At 56.9% G+C, this 21761-nt stretch overlaps 1 protein-coding gene across 1 annotated transcript in view; it reads left to right on the top strand.

Annotated features, from left to right (window-relative positions):
* The window catches only part of LOC138100930 (zinc finger protein Eos-like), a 73651-nt gene that overhangs the window by 36504 nt on the left and 15386 nt on the right, over positions 1–21761 (top strand). Inside the window, exons 5-7 of the mRNA XM_068998753.1 lie at positions 6798–7034; positions 13443–13610; positions 19289–19429. Coding sequence (XP_068854854.1) covers positions 6798–7034; positions 13443–13610; positions 19289–19429 — 546 coding nt within the window. The remainder of the gene's footprint in view (positions 1–6797; positions 7035–13442; positions 13611–19288; positions 19430–21761) is intronic.

Consider the following 21761-nt stretch of genomic DNA (forward strand, 5'->3'; position numbering starts at 1 on the left):
CGAATCCCTGAATTCCCTGAATCCTTCCCTGAATCCCTGAATCCCAAATCCCTGATTCCTGAATCCCTGAATTCCCTGAATCCTTCCCTGATTCCCAATTTCCCTTCCCTGATTCCCGAATCCCTAAATCCCTTCCCCCATTCCCGAATTCCCGACTCCCCCATTCCCAGTTTCCCATTTCCCATTCCCAAATTCCTGATTCCTGGATCCCCCATTCCCAGTTTCCCATTCCCTCCCCCCATTCCCAAATTCCCGGCTCCCAAATTCCCGGCTCCCTGATTCCCAGTTTCCCATTCCCTGCCCCCATTCCCAAATTCCCGGATCCCAAATTCCTGGACCCCTATTCCCAAATTCCTGGCTCCCCCATTCCCAGTTTCCCATTCCCCCATTCCCAGTTTCCCATTCCCACTTTCCCATTCCCTCTCCCCATTCCCAGGTTCCCATTCCCCCATTCCCACTTTCCCATTCCCCCCATTTCCCCATTCCCACTTTCCCATTCCCACTTTCCCATTCCCACTTTCCCATTCCCCCATTCCCCCATTCCCAGTTTCCCATTCCCTCCCCCCATTCCCGAATTCCTGGATCCCGAATTCCCGGACCCCCATTCCCGAATTCCCGGACTCCCATTCCCAAATTCCCGGCTCCCCCATTCCCAGTTTCTCTCCCCTCATTCCCGAATTCCCAGACCCCCATTCCTGAATTCCCACCTCCCTGATTCCTGGATCCCAGATCCCCCATTCCCTCCCCCCCACTCCCAAATTCCCGGCTCCCAAATTCCCGGCTCCCTGATTCCCAGTTTCCCATTCCCTGCCCCCATTCCCAAATTCCCGGATCCCAAATTCCTGGACCCCTATTCCCAAATTCCTGGCTCCCCCATTCCCAGTTTCCCATTCCCAGTTTCCCATTCCCCCCACTTTCCCATTCCCACTTTCCCATTCCCACTTTCCCATTCCCCCATTCCCCCATTCCCAGTTTCCCATTCCCTGCCCCCATTCCCGAATTCCTGGATCCCGAATTCCTGGACCCCCATTCCCAAATTCCTGACTCCCCCATTCCCACTTTCCCATTCCCCCATTCCCATTCCCAGTTTCCCATTCCCTCCCCCCATTCCCCCATTCCCCCATTCCCATTCCCACTGTCCCATTCCCACTTTCCCATTCCCAGTTTCCTATTCCCCATTTCCTCCCCCCATTCCCCCATTCCCCCATTTCCCCATTCCCACTTTCCCATTCCCCCATTTCCCCATTCCCACTTTCCCATTCCCCCATTCCCTCATTCCCAGTTTCCCATTCCCCCATTCCCACTTTCCCGTTCCCACTTTCCCATTCCCACTTTCCCATTCCCACTTTCCCATTCCCCCATTCCCAGTTTCCCATTCCCACTTTTCCACTCCCTCCCTTCGCCGCCCCTCCCTCAATTCCCGCTCGCTCCAGGCCCCCCCCCCGGGCCACATTCCCAACATTCCCAAACTTCTCCAGAACCTCCTCCCAACATTCCCAAACTTCTCCAGGACCTCCTCCCAACATTCCCGACCCTCTCCAGGACCTCCTCCCACCATTCCAAACTTCTCCAGAACCTCCTCCCACCATTCCCAAACTTCTCCAGGACCTCCTCCCACCATTCCCAACCCTCTCCAGAACCTCCTCCCACCATTCCCAAACTTCTCCAGAACCTCCTCCCACCATTCCCAAACTTCTCCAGGACCTCCTCCCACCATTCCCAAACTTCTCCAAGACCTCCTCCCAACATTCCCGACCCTCTCCAGAACCTCCTCCCACCATTCCCAAACTTCTCCAGGACCTCCTCCCACCATTCCCAAACTTCTCCAGAACCTCCTCCCAACATTCCCAAACCTCTCCAAGACCTCCTCCCAACATTCCCAAACTTCTCCAGGACCTCCTCCCACCATTCCCAAACTCCTCCAGAACCTCCTCCCACCATTCCCAAACTTCTCCAGAACCTCCTCCCACCATTCCCAAACTCCTCCAGGACCTCCTCCCAACATTCCCAAACTTCTCCAGAACCTCCTCCCACCATTCCCAAACTTCTCCAGAACCTCCTCCCACCATTCCCGACCCTCTCCAGAACCTCCTCCCACCATTCCCAAACTTCTCCAGGACCTCCTCCCAACATTCCCAAACTTCTCCAAGACCTCCTCCCACCATTCCCAAACTTCTCTGGGACCTCCTCCCACCATTCCCAAACTTCTCCAGAACCTCCTCCCAACATTCCCAAACTTCTCCGGGACCTCCAACCCAACATTCCCAAACTTCTCCAGAACCTCCTCCCACCATTCCCAAACTTCTCCAGAACCTCCTCCCAACATTCCCGACCCTGGAGCAATTCCTGGGAATAAATCCCACCCCATCCACAGCAATCGATCCCTTCCCACCTCAGAATTCCTTCCAGACCCGATTCCCACCTGATCCCTGGGAATCCCTTCCCTCTCCTCATCCCATTTTTCCACTCTTATCTCATTTTTCCACACTCTCATCCAATTATTCCACTCTCTCATCTCACTTTTCCACTCTCATCCCATTTTTCCACACCCCCATCCCATTTCCCCCCCCCTCCCGTTTCTTCCCCTCTCATCCCATTTTTCCTCCCTCTCCTCATCCCATTTTCCACCCCCTCCTCCCATTTTCCCCCCTCTCCTCCCACTTTTCCACACCCCCATCCCAATTTCCCCCTCTCATCCCATTTTCCCCCCGTTTTCCCCCCTCTCATCCCATTTCCCCCTCCCATCCCATTTTTCCACACCCCCATCCCATTTCCCCCCCTCTCCTCCCATTTTTCCACCCCCCCCATCCCATTTCCCCCCCTCTCCTCCCATTTTTTCCCCCCTCTCCTCCCATTTTCCCCCCTCTCCTCCCATGTTTTCCCCTCTCATCCCATTTTTCCACCCCCCCATCCCATTTTTCCCCCCCATCCTGTTTTTCCCCCTCTCCTCCCATTTCCCCCCCTCTCATCCCATTTTCCCCCCGTTTTCCTCCCTCTCCTCCCATTTTCCCACCCCCCATCCCAATTTCCCCCCTCTCCTCCCATTTTCCCCCCTCTCATCCCATTTTTCCACACCCCCATCCCATTTTCCCCCCTCTCCTCCCATTTCCCCCCATCCCATTTTTCCACACCCCCATCCCATTTCCCCCCTCTCATCCCATTTTTCCCCCCTCTCCTCCCATTTTCCCACCCCCTCACCCCCATTTTCCCCCCTCTCCTCCCATTTCCCCCCCATCCCATTTTTCCCCCCTCTCCTCCCATTTTCCCCCCTCTCATCCCATATTTTCCCCCCCTCCTCCCACTTTTCCACACCCCCATCCCAATTTCCCCCCCCCGTTTTCCCCCCTCTCCTCCCATTCCCCCCCCTCCCATTTTCCACACCCCCATCCCATTTCCCCCCTCTCATCCCATTTTCCCCCCGTTTTCCCCCCTCTCATCCCATTTCCCCCCTCTCATCCCATTTCCCCCCTCTCATCCCATTTCCTCCCTCCCATCCCATTTCCCCCCATCCCATTTTTCCACTCTCCTCCCATTTCCCCCCCTCTCCTCCCATTTTTCCACACCCCCATCCCAATTTCCCCCCCTCTCATCCCATTTTCCCTCCTCATCCCATTTTCCCCCCCTCTCCTCCCATTTCCCCCCTCTCATCCCATTTTCCCACCTCCTCACCCCCATTTTCCCCCCTCTCCTCCCATTTTTCCCCCCTCTCATCCCATTTTTCCACACCCCCATCCCATTTTCCCCCTTCTCATCCCATTCCCCCCCCGTTTTTTCCCCCCTCTCATCCCATTTTCCCTCCTCCTCCCATTTTCCCCCCTCATCCCACTTTTCCACACCCCCATCCCAATTTCCCCCTCTCCTCCCATTTCCCCCCTCTCATCCCATTTTCCCCCCGTTTTCCCCCCTCTCCTCCCATTTCCCCCCATCCCATTTTTCCACACCCCCATCCCATTTTCCCCCCTCTCCTCCCATTTTTCCACTCTCCTCCCATTTTCCCCCCTCTCCTCCCATTTTCCCCCCTCTCCTCCCATTTCCCCCCCTCTCCTCCCATGTTTTCCCCTCTCATCCCATTTTTCCACCCCCCCATCCCATTTTTCCCCCCCATCCTGTTTTTCCCCCTCTCCTCCCATTTCCCCCCTGTCATCCCATTTTCCCACCCCCTCACCCCCATTTTCCCCCCTCTCATCCCATTTCCCCCCCTCCCATTTTTCCACACCCCCATCCCATTTTCCCCCCTCTCCTCCCATTTCCTCCCTCCCATCCCATTTCCCCCCATCCCATTTTTCCACTCTCCTCCCATTTCCCCCCCCCTCCCATTTTTCCACACCCCCATCCCAATTTCCCCCCCTCTCATCCCATTTTTCCCTCCTCATCCCATTTCCCCCCCTCTCCTCCCATTTTCCCCCCTCTCCTCCCATTTTCCCACCCCCTCACCCCATTTTCCCCCCTCTCCTCCCATTTTCCCCCCCTCATCCCATTTTTCCACACCCCCATCCCATTTCCCCCCCTCTCCTCCCATTTTTCCACCCCCCCCCTCCCATTTTCCCCCCTCTCCTCCCATTTTTCCACTCTCCTCCCATTTTCCCCCCCTCTTCTCCCATGTTTTCCCCTCTCATCCCATTTTTCCACCCCCCCATCCCATTTTTCCCCCCCATCCTGTTTTTCCCCCTCTCCTCCCATTTTTCCCCCCTCTTATCCCATTTTTCCACCCTCTCCTCCCATTTTCCCCCCTCTCATCCCATTTCCCCCCCTCATCCCACTTTTCCACACCCCCATCCCATTTTCCCCCCTCTCCTCCCATTTCCCCCCCCCCCATTTTTCCACACCCCCATCCCATTTTCCCCCCTCTCCTCCCGTTTTCCCCCCTCTCCTCCCATTTCCCCCCATCCCATTTTTCCACACCCCCATCCCAATTTCCCCCCCTCTCATCCCATATTTTCCCCCTCTCTTCCCATTTTTCCCCCCTCTCATCCCATTTTTCCACACCCCCATGCCATTTCCCCCCCTCTCCTCCCATTTTTCCACACCCCCATCCCAATTTCCCCCCCTCTCATCCCATATTTTCCCCCTCTCTTCCCATTTTTCCCCCCTCTCATCCCATTTCCCCCCTCTCCTCCCATTTTCCCACCCCCCATCCCAATTTTCCCCCTTCTCCTCCCATTTTCCCCCCTCTCCTCCCATTTCCCCCATCCCACTTTTCCACACCCCCATCCCATTTCCCCCCTCTCATCCCATTTTCCCCCCGTTTTCCCCCCCTCTCATCCCAATTTTCCCCCCTCTCATCCCATTTTTCCCCCCTCTCCTCCCATTTTCCCACCCCCTCACCCCCATTTTCCCCCCTCTCCTCCCATTTCCCCCCCTCCCATTTTTCCACACCCCCATCCCATTTCCCCCCCTCATCCCATTTTCCCCCCGTTTTCCCCCCTCTCATCCCATTTCCCCCCCCATCCCATTTTTCCACACCCCCATCCCATTTCCCCCCTCTCATCCCATTTTCCCCCCTCTCCTCCCGTTTCCCCCCCTCCCATTTTTCCACACCCCCATCCCATTTCCCCCCTCTCATCCCATTTTCCCCCCGTTTTCCCCCCTCTCATCCCATTTTCCCCCCTCTCCTTCCGTTTCCCCCCCATCCCATTTTTCCACACCCCCACCCCCATTTTCCCCCCTCTCCTCCCATTTTCCCCCCTCTCATCCCATTTCCCCCCCTCCCATTTTTCCACACCCCCCTCCCATTTTCCCCCCTCTCCTCCCATTTTCCACACCCCCATCCCATTTTCCCCCCTCTCATCCCATATTTTCCCCCCCTCCTCCCATTTTTCCACACCCCCACCCCCATTTTCCCCCCTCTCCTCCCATTTTCCCCCCTCGCATCCCATTTCCCCCCCATCCCATTTCCCCCCTCTCCTCCCATTTTTCCACACCCCCATCCCAATTTCCCCCCCTCTCATCCCATATTTTCCCCCTCTCCTCCCATTTTCCCCCCTCTCCTCCCATTTTCCACACCCCCATCCCATTTTCCCCCCTCTCATCCCATATTTTCCCCCCCTCCCATTTTTCCACACCCCCCTCCCATTTTCCCCCCTCTCATCCCATATTTCCCCCCCCTCCTCCCATTTTTCCACACCCCCATCCCATTTCCCCCCTCTCCTCCCATTTTCCCCCCTCTCATCCCATTTTCCACACCCCCATCCCATTTTCCCCCCTCTCATCCCATATTTTCCCCCCCTCCCATTTTTCCACACCCCCATCCCATTTTCTCCCCTCTCCTCCCATTTTTCCCCCTCCTCCCATTTTTCCCCCCTCTCATCCCATTTTTCCACACCCCCATCCCATTTCCCCCCCTCTCCTCCCATTTTTCCACACCCCCATCCCAATTCCCCCCCTCTCATCCCATTTTTCCCTCCTCATCCCATTTCCCCCCCTCTCCTCCCATTTTCCCCCCTCTCATCCCATTTTCCCACCTCCTCACCCCCATTTTCCCCCCTCTCCTCCCATTTTTTCCCCCCTCTCATCCCATTTTTCCACACCCCCATCCCATTTTCCCCCTTCTCATCCCATTCCCCCCCCGTTTTTCCCCCCTCTCATCCCATTTTCCCTCCTCCTCCCATTTTCCCTCCTCTCATCCCATTTTTCCACACCCCCATCCTGTTATCCACTCTCCTCCCATTTTCCCCCCCCCATCCCAATTCCCCCCCTTCTCCTCCCATTTTCCCCCTCTCCTCCCATTCCCCCCCCGATCCCAATTCCCCCCTCTCTTCTCATCCCATTTTTTTCCCCCGTTTCCCCCCTTCCCGCAGCCAATTCCATCAAGGTGGAGATGTCGTCGGACGAGGAGTCCTCGGGCCGCCTGCTGGCCCAGGAGGACAAGGAGGGGCTGGGCGAGGATTCCCTTCCCGAGCCCTTCCCGGAGCCCTTCCCGGAGCCGCATTCCCCGGGCGGGATCCGACTTCCCAACGGGAAGCTCAAGTGCGACGTCTGCGGGATGCTCTGCATCGGCCCCAACGTGCTCATGGTGCACAAGCGCAGCCACACCGGTGAGATTCCCAGGAAAAAGTGGGAATTCGGGGCCTTGGGATGAGAGCTGGGATGGTGGGGATTTGGGGGATTTGGGGGATTTGGGGGATTTGGGATTTTTTGGGTGGCGGGGCCAGTGTCAGGCGCGACGTCTGCGGGATGCTCTGCATCGGCCCCAACGTGCTCATGGTGCACAAGCGCTCCCACACCGGTGAGATTCCCAGGAAAAAGTGGGAATTCGGGGCCTTGGGATGAGAGCTGGGATGGTGGGGATTTGGGGGATTTGGGGGATTTGGGATTTTTTGGGGTTTTTGGGGTGTGGGATGGGCGGGGCCAGCGTCAAGCGCGACGTCTGCGGGATGCTCTGCATCGGCCCCAACGTGCTCATGGTGCACAAGCGCTCCCACACCGGTGAGATTCCCAGGAAAAAGTGGGAATTCGGGGCCTTGGGATGGGAGCTGGGCTGTGGGGATTTGGGGGATTTGGGGGATTTGGGGGATTTGGGATTTTTTGGGTGGCGGGGCCAGCGTCAGGTGCGACGTCTGCGGGATGCTCTGCATCGGCCCCAACGTGCTCATGGTGCACAAGCGCTCCCACACCGGTGAGATTCCCAGGAAAAAGTGGGAATTTGGGGCCCTGAGATGGGAGCTGGGCTGTGGGGAATGGGGGAGAGGAGCAGGATTTGGGGGATTTGGGGTTTTTGGGGTGTGGGATGGGCGGGGCCAGTGTCAGGTGCGACGTCTGCGGGATGCTCTGCATCGGCCCCAACGTGCTCATGGTGCACAAGCGCAGCCACACCGGTGAGATTCCCAGGAAAAAGTGGGAATTCAGGGCCCTGGGATGGGAGCTGGGATGGTGGGGATTTGGGGGATTTGGGGTTTTTGGGGTTTTTGGGGTTTTGGGATGGGTGGTGGGGCCAGCGTCAGGCGCGACGTCTGCGGGATGCTCTGCATCGGCCCCAACGTGCTCATGGTGCACAAGCGCTCCCACACCGGGGAGATTCCCAGGAAAAAGTGGGAATTCGGGGCCTTGGGGTGGGAGCTGGGATGGTGGGGATTTGGGGGATTTGGGGGATTTGGGGGATTTGGGATTTTTTGGGCGGCGGGGCCAGCGTCGAGTGCGACGTCTGCGGGATGCTCTGCATCGGCCCCAACGTGCTCATGGTGCACAAGCGCTCCCACACCGGTGAGATTCCCAGAAAAAGTGGGAATTTGGGGCCTTGGGATGAGAGCTGGGCTGTGGGGAATGGGGGGGATTTGGGGGATTTGGGGTTTTTGGGGTTTTTGGGGTGTGGGATGGGTGGTGGGGCCAGCGTCAAGTGCGACGTCTGCGGGATGCTCTGCATCGGCCCCAACGTGCTCATGGTGCACAAGCGCTCCCACACCGGTGAGATTCCCAGAAAAAGTGGGAATTTGGGGCCTTGGGATGAGAGCTGGGATGGTGGGGATTTGGGGGATTTGGGGGATTTGGGATTTTTTGGGGTTTTTGGGGTGTGGGATGGGCGGGGCCAGCGTCAAGCGCGACGTCTGCGGGATGCTCTGCATCGGCCCCAACGTGCTCATGGTGCACAAGCGCTCCCACACCGGTGAGATTCCCAGGAAAAAGTGGGAATTCGGGGCCCTGAGATGGGAGCTGGGCTGTGGGGATTTGGGGGATTTGGGGGATTTGGGGGATTTGGGATTTTTTGGGTGGCGGGGCCAGCGTCAGGTGCGACGTCTGCGGGATGCTCTGCATCGGCCCCAACGTGCTCATGGTGCACAAGCGCTCCCACACCGGTGAGATTCCCAGGAAAAAGTGGGAATTTGGGGCCCTGAGATGGGAGCTGGGCTGTGGGGAATGGGGGAGAGGAGCAGGATTTGGGGGATTTGGGGTTTTTGGGGTGTGGGATGGGCGGGGCCAGCGTCAGGCGCGACGTCTGCGGGATGCTCTGCATCGGCCCCAACGTGCTCATGGTGCACAAGCGCTCCCACACCGGTGAGATTCCCAGGAAAAAGTGGGAATTCGGGGCCTTGGGATGGGAGCTGGGCTGTGGGGAATGGGGGGGATTTGGGGGATTTGGGATTTTTTGGGGTTTTTGGGGTGTGGGATGGGCGGGGCCAGCGTCAGGTGCGACGTCTGCGGGATGCTCTGCATCGGCCCCAACGTGCTCATGGTGCACAAGCGCTCCCACACCGGTGAGATTCCCAGAAAAAGTGGGAATTCGGGGCCCTGGGGTGGGAGCTGGGCTGTGGGGAATGGGGAGAGGAGCAGGATTTGGGGGTTTTTGGGGTTTTGGGGGTTTTGGGGGTTTTGGGATGGGCGGTGGGGCCAGCGTCAAGCGCGACGTCTGCGGGATGCTCTGCATCGGCCCCAACGTGCTCATGGTGCACAAGCGCAGCCACACCGGTGAGATTCCCAGGAAAAAGTGGGAATTTGGGGCCTTGGGAATGGGAGCTGGGCTGTGGGGATTTGGGGGATTTGGGGGATTTGGGGTTTTTGGGGTGTGGGATGGGTGGCGGGGCCAGTGTCAAGCGCGACATCTGCGGGATGCTCTGCATCGGCCCCAACGTGCTCATGGTGCACAAGCGCTCCCACACCGGTGAGATTCCCAGGAAAAAGTGGGAATTTGGGGCCTTGGGATGGGAGCTGGGATGGTGGGGATTTGGGGGATTTGGGGGATTTGGGGGATTTGGGGGATTTGGGGGATTTGGGATTTTTTGGGCGGCGGGGCCAGCGTCAAGCGCGACGTCTGCGGGATGCTCTGCATCGGCCCCAACGTGCTCATGGTGCACAAGCGCAGCCACACCGGTGAGATTCCCAGGAAAAAGTGGGAATTCGGGGCCCTGAGATGGGAGCTGGGCTGTGGGGAATGGGGAGAGGAGCAGGATTTGGGGGATTTGGGGTTTTTGGGGTGTGGGATGGGCGGGGCCAGCGTCAAGCGCGACGTCTGCGGGATGCTCTGCATCGGCCCCAACGTGCTCATGGTGCACAAGCGCAGCCACACCGGTGAGATTCCCAGAAAAAGTGGGAATTCGGGGCCTTGGGATGGGAGCTGGGCTGTGGGGATTTGGGGGATTTGGGGGATTTGGGGGATTTGGGATTTTTTGGGCGGCGGGGCCAGCGTCAGGTGCGACGTCTGCAGGATGCTCTGCATCGGCCCCAACGTGCTCATGGTGCACAAGCGCTCCCACACCGGTGAGATTCCCAGGAAAAAGTGGGAATTCGGGGCCTTGGGATGAGAGCTGGGATGGTGGGGATTTGGGGGATTTGGGGGATTTGGGGGATTTGGGATTTTTTGGGTGGCGGGGCCAGTGTCAGGCGCGACGTCTGCGGGATGCTCTGCATCGGCCCCAACGTGCTCATGGTGCAGAAGGGGAACCTGGGTTAGGGTTAGGGTTAGGGTTATGTTCAGGTTCAGGGTTAGGCTCAGGTTTAGGCTCAGGTTTAGGCTCAGCTTTGCCCTTGCAGGCGAGCGGCCGTTCCAGTGCCAGCAGTGCGGGGTTAGGGTTAGGTTGACGTTCAGGTTCAGTATTATGTTCAGTTTCAGGGTTATGTTCAGGTTCAGGCTCAGCTTTAGGCTCAGCTTTAGGCTCAGCTTTGCCCTTGCAGGCGAGCGGCCGTTCCAGTGCCAGCAGCGCGGCGCGTCCTTCACGCAGAAGGGGGAACCTGGGTTCGGTTCAGTTTCAGGTTCATGTTTAGGGTTATGTTCAGGTTCAGCTTTAGGCTCAGCTTTAGGCTCAGCTTTGCCGTTGCAGGCGAGCGGCCGTTCCAGTGCCAGCAGTGCGGGGTTAGGGTTAGGGTTAGGTTGACGTTCAGGTTCAGGGTTATGTTCAGGTTCAGGGTTCGGTTCAGTTTCAGGTTCAGGGTTATGTTCAGGTTCTGGGTCAGGTTCAGGGTTAGGTTTAGGCTCAGCTTTAGGCTCAGCTTTGCCCCTTGCAGGCGAGCGGCCGTTCCAGTGCCAGCAGCGCGGGGTTAGGGTTAGGGTTAGGTTGACGTTCAGGTTCAGTATTATGTTCAGTTTCAGGGTTATGTTCAGGTTCAGGCTCAGCTTTAGGCTCAGCATTAGGCTCAGCTTTAGGCTCAGCTTTGCCCCTTGCAGGCGAGCGGCCGTTCCAGTGCCAGCAGTGCGGGGTTAGGGTTAGGTTCAGGTTCAGGGTTATGTTCAGGTTCAGGGTTAGGCTTAGGCTCAGCTTTAGGCTCAGCTTTGCCCTTGCAGGCGAGCGGCCGTTGCAGTGCCAGCAGTGCGGGGTTAGGGTTAGGGTTAGGGTTAGGTTGACGTTCAGGTTCAGTCAGGGTTCGGTTCAGTTTCAGGTTCAGGTTCAGGGTTATGTTCAGGTTCTGGGTCAGGTTCAGGGTTAGGTTTAGGCTCAGCTTTAGGCTCAGCTTTGCCCTTGCAGGCGAGCGGCCGTTCCAGTGCCAGCAGCGCGGGGTTAGGGTTAGGGTTAGGTTGACGTTCAGGTTCAGGGTTAGGTTCATGTTCAGGGTTATGTTCAGGTTCAGGTTCCGGCTTAGGCTCAGCTTTAGGCTCAGCTTTGCCCCTGCAGGCGAGCGGCCGTTCCAGTGCCAGCAGTGCGGGGTTAGGGTTAGGTTCAGGTTCAGGGTTAGGTTCAGGTTCAGGGTTATGTTCAGGTTCAGGGTTAGGCTCAGCTTTAGGCTCAGCTTTGCCCTTGCAGGCGAGCGGCCGTTCCAGTGCCAGCAGCGCGGGGTTAGGGTTAGGTTCAGGTTCAGGGTTTGGTTCAGGTTCAGGGTTATGTTCAGGTTCAGGTTCCGGCTTAGGCTCAGCTTTAGGCTCAGCTTTGCCCTTGCAGGCGAGCAGCCGTTCCAGTGCCAGCAGTGCGGGGTTAGGGTTAGGGTTAGGTTGACGTTCAGGTTCAGTATTATGTTCAGTTTCAGGGTTATGTTCAGGTTCAGGCTCAGCTTTAGGCTCAGCTTTAGGCTCAGCTTTGCCCTTGCAGGCGAGCGGCCGTTCCAGTGCCAGCAGTGCGGGGTTAGGGTTAGGTTGACGTTCAGGTTCAGGGTTCGGTTCAGTTTCAGGTTCAGGTTCAGGGTTATGTTCCGGTTCAGTTTCAGGTTCAGGCTCAGCATTAGGCTCAGCTTTAGGCTCAGCTTTGCCCCTGCAGGCGAGCGGCCGTTCCAGTGCCAGCAGTGCGGGGTTAGGGTTAGGGTTAGGGTTAGGTTGATGTTCAGGTTCAGGGTTCGGTTCAGTTTCAGGTTCAGGTTCAGGGTTATGTTCAGGTTCTGGGTCAGGTTCAGGCTCAGCTTTAGGCTCAGCTTTAGGCTCAGCTTTGCCCCTGCAGGCGAGCGGCCGTTCCAGTGCCAGCAGTGCGGGGTTAGGGTTAGGGTTAGGGTTAGGTTGATGTTCAGGTTCAGGGTTCGGTTCAGTTTCAGGTTCAGGTTCAGGGTTATGTTCAGGTTCTGGGTCAGGTTCAGGCTCAGCTTTAGGCTCAGCTTTAGGCTCAGCTTTGCCCCTGCAGGCGAGCGGCCGTTCCAGTGCCAGCAGTGCGGCGCCTCCTTCACGCAGAAGGGGAACCTGGGTTAGGGTTAGGTTCAGGTTCTGGGTCAGGGTTATGTTCAGGTTCAGGTTCAGCTTTAGGCTCAGCTTTAGGCTCAGCTTTAGGCTCAGCTTTGCCCTTGCAGGCGAGCGGCCGTTCCAGTGCCAGCAGTGCGGGGTTAGGGTTAGGTTGACGTTCAGGTTCAGGGTTCGGTTCAGTTTCAGGTTCAGGTTCAGGGTTATGTTCCGGTTCAGTTTCAGGTTCAGGCTCAGCATTAGGCTCAGCTTTAGGCTCAGCTTTGCCCCTGCAGGCGAGCGGCCGTTCCAGTGCCAGCAGTGCGGCGCCTCCTTCACGCAGAAAGGGGAACCTGGGTTCGGTTCAGGTTCAGGTTCAGGTTCAGGGTTATGTTCCGGTTCAGTTTCAGGTTCAGGCTCAGCATTAGGCTCAGCTTTAGGCTCAGCTTTGCCCCTGCAGGCGAGCGGCCGTTCCAGTGCCAGCAGTGCGGGGTTAGGGTTAGGGTTAGGGTTAGGTTGATGTTCAGGTTCAGGGTTCGGTTCAGTTTCAGGTTCAGGTTCAGGGTTATGTTCAGGTTCTGGGTCAGGTTCAGGCTCAGCTTTAGGCTCAGCTTTAGGCTCAGCTTTGCCCTTGCAGGCGAGCGGCCGTTCCAGTGCCAGCAGTGCGGGGTTAGGGTTAGGTTGACGTTCAGGTTCAGGGTTCGGTTCAGTTTCAGGTTCAGGTTCAGGGTTATGTTCAGGTTCAGGGTTATGTTCAGGTTCAGGGTTAGGCTCAGCTTTAGGCTCAGCTTTGCCCCTGCAGGCGAGCGGCCGTTCCAGTGCCAGCAGCGCGGGGTTCGGGTTAGGGTTAGGTTGACGTTCAGGTTCAGGGTTATGTTCCGGTTCAGTTTCAGGTTCAGGCTCAGCATTAGGCTCAGCTTTAGGCTCAGCTTTGCCCCTGCAGGCGAGCGGCCGTTCCAGTGCCAGCAGTGCGGCGCCTCCTTCACGCAGAAGGGGAATCTGCTGCGCCACATCAAGCTGCACTCGGGGGAGAAGCCCTTCAAGTGCCCCTTCTGCTCCTACGCCTGCCGGCGCCGCGACGCCCTCAGCGGCCACCTGCGCACCCATTCCGGTGGGTCCCGCCTCGGGAACGCCGGCCTCGGCACGGGAATGGGGTGGGAGAGGTGGGAAAAGGGCCGGGTTTGGGGTGGGAAGCAGCTCCGAGGTTTGGGGGATGGTTCAGGACGAGCTGTGGGTCCTGGATCGGGATGGGAATGGGGTGGGAAAAGGAGGAAAAGGGCCAGGTTTGGGGTGGGAAGCAGCTCTGAGGTTTGGGGGATGGTTCAGGATGAGCTGTGGGTCCTGGATCGGGATGGGAATGGGGTGGGAAAAGGGGGAAAAGGGGGAAAAGGGGCAAAAGGGGGAAAAGGGGGAAAAGGGCCGGGTTTGGGGTGGGAAGCAGCTCTGAGGTTTGGGGGATGGTTCAGGATGAGCTGTGGGTCTGGCCTCGGGATGGGAATGGGGTGGGAGAAGTGGGAAAAGGGGGAAAAGGGGGAAAAGGGCCGGGTTTGGGGTGGGAAGCAGCTCTGAGGTTTGGGGGATGGTTCAGGACGAGCTGTGGGTCCTGGATCGGGATGGGAATGGGGTGGGAGAGGTGGGAAAAGGGGGAAAAGGGGGAAAAGGGCCGGGTTTGGGGTGGGAATGGGGTGGGAGAGGTGGGAAAAGGGGGAAAAGAGGCGGGTTTGGGGTGGGAAGCAGCTCCGAGGTTTGGGGGATGGTTCAGGATGAGCTGTGGGTCCCAGTTCAGGATGGGAATGGGGTGGGAATAGGGGGAAAAGGGGAAAAGGGGGAAAAGGGGCGGGTTTGGGGTGGGAAGCAGCTCTGAGGTTTGGGGCAGGGTTCAGGACGAGCTGTGGGTCCCAGCTCGGGATGGGAATGGGGTGGGAAAAGGGGGAAAAGGGGGAAAAGGGGGAAAAGGGGCGGGTTTGGGGTGGGAAGCAGCTCCGAGGTTTGGGGGATGGTTCAGGACGAGCTGTGGGTCCCGGCTTGGGGTGGGAATGGGGTGGGGGAGGTGGGAAAAGGGGAAAAGGGCCGGGTTTGGGGTGGGAATGGGGTAGGAGAGGTGGGAAAAGGGGGAAAAGGGCCGGGTTTGGGGTGGGAAGCAGCTCTGAGGTTTGGGGGATGGTTCAGGACGAGCTGTGGGTCCTGGATCGGGATGGGAATGGGGTGGGAAAAGGGGGAAAAGGGGGAAAAGGGCCGGGTTTGGGGTGGGAAGCAGCTCTGAGGTTTGGGGGATGGTTCAGGATGAGCTGTGGGTCCCAGCTCGGGATCAGAATGGGGTGGGAGAGGTGGGAAAAGGGCCGGGTTTGGGGTGGGAAGCAGCTCTGAGGTTTGGGGCAGGGTTCAGGATGAGCTGTGGGTCCCGGCTTGGGGTGGGAATGGGGTGGGAGAGGTGGGAAAAGGGGGAAAAGAGGCGGGTTTGGGGTGGGAAGCAGCTCTGAGGTTTGGGGGATGGTTCAGGACGAGCTGTGGGTCCTGGATCGGGATGGGAATGGGGTGGGAAAAGGGGGAAAAGGGGGAAAGGGCCGGGTTTGGGGTGGGAAGCAGCTCTGAGGTTTGGGGGATGGTTCAGGATGAGCTGTGGGTCCCAGCTTGGGATGGGAATGGGGTGGGAAAAGGGGGAAAAGGGCCGGGTTTGGGGTGGGAAGCAGCTCTGAGGTTTGGGGGATGGTTCAGGATGAGCTGTGGGTCCCAGTTCGGGATGGGAATGGGGTGGGAAAAGGGGGAAAAGGGGCGGGTTTGGGGTGGGAAGCAGCTCTGAGGTTTGGGGGATGGTTCAGGATGAGCTGTGGGTCCCAGCTCGGGATGGGAATGGGGTGGGAGAGGTGGGAAAAGGGGGAAAAGGGCCGGGTTTGGGGTGGGAAGCAGCTCCGAGGTTTGGGGGATGGTTCAGGATGAGCTGTGGGTCCTGGATCGGGATGGGAATGGGGTGGGAAAAGGGGGAAAAGGGGGAAAAGGGGGAAAAGGGGCGGGTTTGGGGTGGGAAGCAGCTCTGAGGTTTGGGGATGGTTCAGGACGAGCTGTGGGTCCTGGATCGGGATGGGAATGGGGTGGGAGAGGTGGGAAAAGGGGGAAAAGGGGCGGGTTTGGGGTGGGAAGCAGCTCTGAGGTTTGGGGCAGGGTTCAGGATGAGCTGTGGGTCCTGGATCGGGATGGGAATGGGGTGGGAGAGGTGGGAAAAGTGGGAAAAGGGGGAAAAGGGCCGGGTTTGGGGTGGGAAGCAGCTCTGAGGTTTGGGGCAGGGTTCAGGATGAGCTGTGGGTCCCAGTTCAGGATTGGAATGGGGTGGGAAAAGGGGGAAAAGGGGGAAAAGGGCCGGGTTTGGGGTGGGAAGCAGCTCCGAGGTTTGGGGGATGGTTCAGGATGAGCTGTGGGTCCCAGTTCAGGATGGGAATGGGGTGGGAAAAGGGGGAAAAGGGCCGGGTTTGGGGTGGGAAGCAGCTCCGAGGTTTGGGGATGGTTCAGGATGAGCTGTGGGGAGAATTCCCAGCTTTTCCAAAGGGTGGAGCTCTGTGGGAAATGGGGCGGAGGAGGAGGGATGAAAATTTGGGGGAGATCCAGGGTGGACCCCATGGAAAAAGCCCGTCCCACCCCATTGATCCCGGGCTGTCCCTGTTCCAACCCCATCCCATCGATGCCGTCCCACCCCACAGTCCCTGTGCCTTTTCCTCCTCCATTCCCCAATTCCTTCCACTTTTTTCTCCCTCATTTCTCCCACTTTTCCCAATCCCTCCCACTTTTTCCTGCCCCATCCCCCAATTCCTGTCGATTTTCTCCCCCATTCCCAAATCCCTCCCACTTTTTCCTCCTCCATCCCCCAATTCCTGTCAATTTTCTCCCCCATTCCCCAATCCCTTCCATTTTTCCTCCCCAATCCCAAATCCCTCCCACTTTTTCCTCCCCATTTTCCCAATCCCTTCCATTTCTCCTCCCCATTCCCCAAATCCCTCCCACTTTTTCCTCCCCCATTCCCCAATTTCTCCCCCATTTCCCAATTCCTTCAATTTTTTCCTCCATTCCCCAATTCCTCTCAATTTCCTCCCCCCTTCCCCAATCCCTCCCACTTTTTCCTCCCCCCTTCCCCAATTCCTCCATTTTCCCAATCCCTTCCATTTTTCCTCCCCATTCCCCAATCTCTCCCACTTTTTCCTCCCCATTCCCAATTCCTGTTGATTTTCTCCCCATTCCCCAATTCCTGTCAATTTTCTCCCACATTCCCCAATTTTCACCACTTTTCCTCCTCATTCCTCAATTCCTCTCGATTTCCTCCCCCATTCCCAATTCCTGTTGATTTTCTCCCCCATTCCCAAACCCCTCCCACTTTTTCCTCCCCATTTTCCCAATCCCTTCCATTTTTCCTCCTCCATTCCCAAATCCCTCCCACTTTTTCCTCCTCCCTTCCTCAATTCCTCCCCCATTCCCAAATCCCTCCCACTTTTCCCTCCTCCATTCCCCAATTTCTCCCCAGTTCCTCCCATTTTTCCCTCCCATTCCCCAATTCCTGTTGATTTCCTCCCCCAGTCCCCAATTTCTCCCATTTTTTCCTCCTCCATTCCCCAATTTCTCCCCAATTTCCTCTCGATTTCCTCCCCATCCCCCAATTCCTCCCACTTTTTCCTCCCCATTTCCCAATTCCTCCCATTTTCCTCCCCCTCCCCCAATCCCTCCCACTTTTCCCTCCTCCATTCCCCAATTTCTCCCCAATTCCTCCCGTTTTCCTCCCCCATCCCCCAATTCCTCCCACTTTTTCCTCCCCATTCCCCAATTCCTGTTGATTTCCTCCCCCATTTCCCAAATCCCTCCCACTTTTTCCTCTTCCATTCCCCAATTTCTCCCCAGTTCCTCCCATTTTTCCCTCCCATTCCCCAATTCCTGTTGATTTCCTCCCCCATTCCCCAATTTCTCCCACTTTTCCCTCCTCCATTCCCCAATTTCTCCCCAATTCCTCCCACTTTTTCCTCCCCATTTCCCAGTTCCTCCCGTTTTCCTCCCCCTCCCCCAATTCCTCCCACTTTTCCCTCCTCCATTCCCCAATTTCTACCCAGTTCCTCCCATTTTTCCCTCCCATTCCCAATTCCTCTCGTTTTCCTCCCCCTCCCCCAATTCCTCCCACTTTTCCCTCCTCCATTCCCCAATTTCTCCCCAATTCCTCCCACTTTTTCCTCCCCATTTCCCCAATCCCTTCCACTTTTCCCTCCTCCATTCCCCAATTTCTCCCCAATTCCTCCCATTTTTCCCTCCCATCCCCAATTTCCTCTCGATTTCCTGCCCCATTCCCAAATCCCTCCCACTTTTTCCTCCCCATTTTCCCAATCCCTTCCATTTTTCCTCCTCCATTCCCAAATCCCTCCCACTTTTTCCTCTTCCATTCCCCAATTTCTACCCAATTCCTCCCATTTTTCCCTCCCATTCCCCAATTCCTCCCGTTTTCCTCCCCCTCCCCCAATTCCTCCCACTTTTTCCTCCCCATTCCCAATTCCTCTCGTTTTCCTCCCCCTCCCCCAATTTCTCCCATTTTTCCCTCCTCCATTCCCCAATTTCTCCCCAATTTCCTCTCGATTTCCTCCCCCATTCCCCAATTTCTCCCACTTTTTCCTCCCCATTCCCCAATTCCTGTTAATTTCCTGCCCCATTCCCCAATTCCTCCCATTTTTTCCTCCTCCATTCCCCAATTCCTCCCCAATTCCTTCCATTTTTCCCCCCCATTCCCAATTCCTGTTGATTTCCTCCCCCATTTCCCAAATCCCTCCCACTTTTTCCTCCCCCATTCCCCAATTTCTCCCACTTTTTCCTCCCCATTTCCCAATTCCTCTCGTTTTCCTCCCCCTCCCCCAATTTCTCCCATTTTTCCCTCCTCCATTCCCCAATTCCTCCCCAATTCCTTCCATTTTTCCCTCCCATTCCCAATTCCTGTTGATTTCCTCCCCCATTCCCAAATCCCTCCCACTTTTTCCTCCCCATTCCCAATTCCTCTCGTTTTCCTCCCCCTCCCCCAATTCCTCCCACTTTTCCCTCCTCCATTCCCCAATTTCTCCCCAATTTCCTCTCGATTTCCTGCCCCATCCCCCAATTCCTCCCACTTTTTCCTCCCCATTCCCCAATTCCTCCCCAATTCCTTCCATTTTTCCCCCCCATTCCCAATTCCTGTTGATTTCCTCCCCCATTCCCAAATCCCTCCCACTTTTCCCTCCTCCATTCCCCAGTTTCTCCCCAATTCCTCCCATTTTTCCCTCCCATTCCCCAATTCCTGTTGATTTCCTCCCCCAGTCCCCAATTTCTCCCATTTTTTCCTCCTCCATTCCCCAATTTCTCCCCAATTCCTCTCACTTTTTCCTCCCCCATTTCCCAAATCCCTCCCACTTTTCCCTCCTCCATTCCCCAATTTCTCCCCAATTTCCTCTCGATTTCCTCCCCCATTCCCCAATTCCTCCCACTTTTTCCTCCCCATTCCCAATTCCTCCCGTTTTCCTCCCCCATCCCCCAATTCCTCCCACTTTTTCCTCCCCATTCCCAATTCCTCCCGTTTTCCTCCCCCTCCCCCAATTCCTCCCACTTTTCCCTCCTCCATTCCCCAATTTCTCCCCAATTCCCTCTCGATTTCCTCCCCCATCCCCAATCCCTCCCACTTTTCTCCCCCTGTTTTCCCACCCCCTTCCATTTTTCCCCTCCCAGCCCCGATCCCTTCCCGGTGCCCCCGTTCCCAGCCCGTTCCCAGCCCGTTCCCAGCTGATTTTCCCTGGATTTTCCCAGTCTCCTCTCCCACCGTGGGGAAGCCCTACAAGTGCAGCTCCTGCGGCCGCAGCTACAAACAGCAGAGCAGCCTGGAGGAGCACCGGGAGCGCTGCCACAGCTTCCTCAGGAGCCTCCCTGCGGAAAACCCCGCACAGCCAGGTCTGATCCCGGGAAATCGAGGCCGGGAAAGGGGCTGGGAGCTGGGAAAAGGGGCTGGGAGCTGGGAAAAGGGGCTGGGAGCTGTGGGATTGGGATGGTAATCCATGGAAAAGGGCTGGGAACTGTGGGATCGTGATCCCAAATCCATGGAGAATGGGGCTGGAAGCTGTGGGACTGGGATCATTTTCCATGGGAAAAGGGTTGGGAGTGAGGGATTGTGATCCCAAATCCATGGAAAAAGGGTGGGAAGAGAGTGGATTGTGATCCCAAATCCATGGGAAAAGTGCTGGAAGGTGAGGGGAGTGTGATCCTTTTCCATGGATAAAGGGTGGGAAGCGAGGGGATTGTGATCCCAAATCCATGGAGAAAGGGGGCTGGAAAGTGAGGGGAATGTGATCCCAAATCCATGGGAAAGGGGCTGGGAGCTGTGGGATCGGGATGCTTTCCATGGATAAAGGTTCCTCAGGAGCCTCCCTGCGGAAAACCCCGCACAGCCAGGTCTGATCCCGGGAAATCGAGGGCAGGAAAGGGGCTGGGAGTTGGGAAAAGGGGCTGGGAGCTGGGAAAAGGGGCTGGGAGCTGGGAAAAGGGGCGGGGAGTTGTGGGATTCGGATGCTTTTCCATGGGAAAAGGGTTGGGGAGTGACAGATTGTGATCGTTTTCCATGGGAAAAGGGTGGGAGTGAAGGGACTGTGATCCCAAATCCATGGAGAAAGGGGGCTGGGAGTTGTGGGGTTGGGATTCTTTTCCATGGATAAAGAGTGGGAAGCGAGGGGATTGTGATCCCAAATCCATGGAAGAGGGGCTGGAAGGTGAGGGGAGTGTGATCCTTTTCCATAGGGGGATTGTGATCCCAAATCCATGGAAAAGGGTGGGAAAAGAGGGGATTGTGATCCTTTTCCATGGAAAAAGGGTGGGAAATGAGGGGAATGTGATCCCAAATCCATGGAGAAAGGGGGCTGGAAGGTGAGGGGATTGTGATCCCAAATCCATGGAGAAAGGGGGCTGGAAGGTGAGGGGATTGTGATCCCAAATCCATGGAAAAGGGGGCTGGAAGGTGAGGGGAGTGTGATCCCAAATCCATGGGAAAAGTGCTGGAAGGTGAGGGGAGTGTGATCCTTTTCCATGGATAAAGAGTGGGAAGAGAGGGGATTGTGATCCCAAATCCATGGGAAAGGGGCTGGGAGCTGTGGGATCGGGATGCTTTCCATGGATAAAGGTTCCTCAGGAGCCTCCCTGCGGAAAACCCCGCACAGCCAGGTCTGATCCCGGGAAATCGAGGCCGGGAAAGGGGCTGGGAGCTGGGAAAAGGAGCTGGGAGATGGGAAAAGGGGCTGGGAGCTGGGAAAAGGGGCGGGGAGCTGTGGGATCCGGATGGTTTTCCATGGAAAAAGGGTGGGAAATAAGAGGGCTGTGATCCCAAATCCATGGAGAAAGGGGCTGGAAAAGAGGGGATTGTGATCCCAAATCCATGGAAAAGTGGTGGGGAGTGAGGGATTGTGATCCCAAATCCATGGAGAAAGGGGCTGGAAAAGAGGGGATTGTGATCCCAAATCCATGGAAAAAGGGTGGGAAGAGAGTGGATTGTGATCCCAAATCCATGGAGAAAGGGGCTGGAAAGTGAGGGGAGTGTGATCCCAAATCCATGGGAAAAGTGCTGGAAGGTGAGGGGAGTGTGATCCTTTTCCATGAATAAAAGAGTGGGAAGAGAGGGGATTGTGATCCCAAATCCATGGGAAAGGGGCTGGGAGCTGTGGGATCGGGATGCTTTCCATGGATAAAGGTTCCTCAGGAGCCTCCCTGCGGAAAACCCCGCACAGGCAGGTCTGATCCCGGGAAATCGAGGCCGGGAAAGGGGCTGGGAGCTGGGAAAAGGGGCTGGGAGCTGGGAAAAGGGGCTGGGAGCTGGGAAAAGGGGCGGGGAGTTGTGGGATCCGGATGCTTTTCCATGGGAAAAGGGTTGGGGAGTGACAGATTGTGATCGTTTTCCATGGGAAAAGGGTGGGAGTGAAGGGACTGTGATCCCAAATCCATGGAGAAAGGGGGCTGGGAGTTGTGGGGTTGGGATTCTTTTCCATGGATAAAGAGTGGGAAGCGAGGGGATTGTGATCCCAAATCCATGGAAGAGGGGCTGGAAGGTGAGGGGAGTGTGATCCTTTTCCATAGGGGGATTGTGATCCCAAATCCATGGAAAAGGGTGGGAAAAGAGGGGATTGTGATCCTTTTCCATGGAAAAAGGGTGGGAAATGAGGGGAATGTGATCCCAAATCCATGGAGAAAGGGGGCTGGAAGGTGAGGGGATTGTGATCCCAAATCCATGGAGAAAGGGGGC

The sequence above is a fragment of the Aphelocoma coerulescens genome, unplaced genomic scaffold, assembly GCF_041296385.1.
Source record: "Aphelocoma coerulescens isolate FSJ_1873_10779 unplaced genomic scaffold, UR_Acoe_1.0 HiC_scaffold_168, whole genome shotgun sequence".
Classification (NCBI taxonomy): Eukaryota; Metazoa; Chordata; class Aves; order Passeriformes; family Corvidae; genus Aphelocoma; species Aphelocoma coerulescens.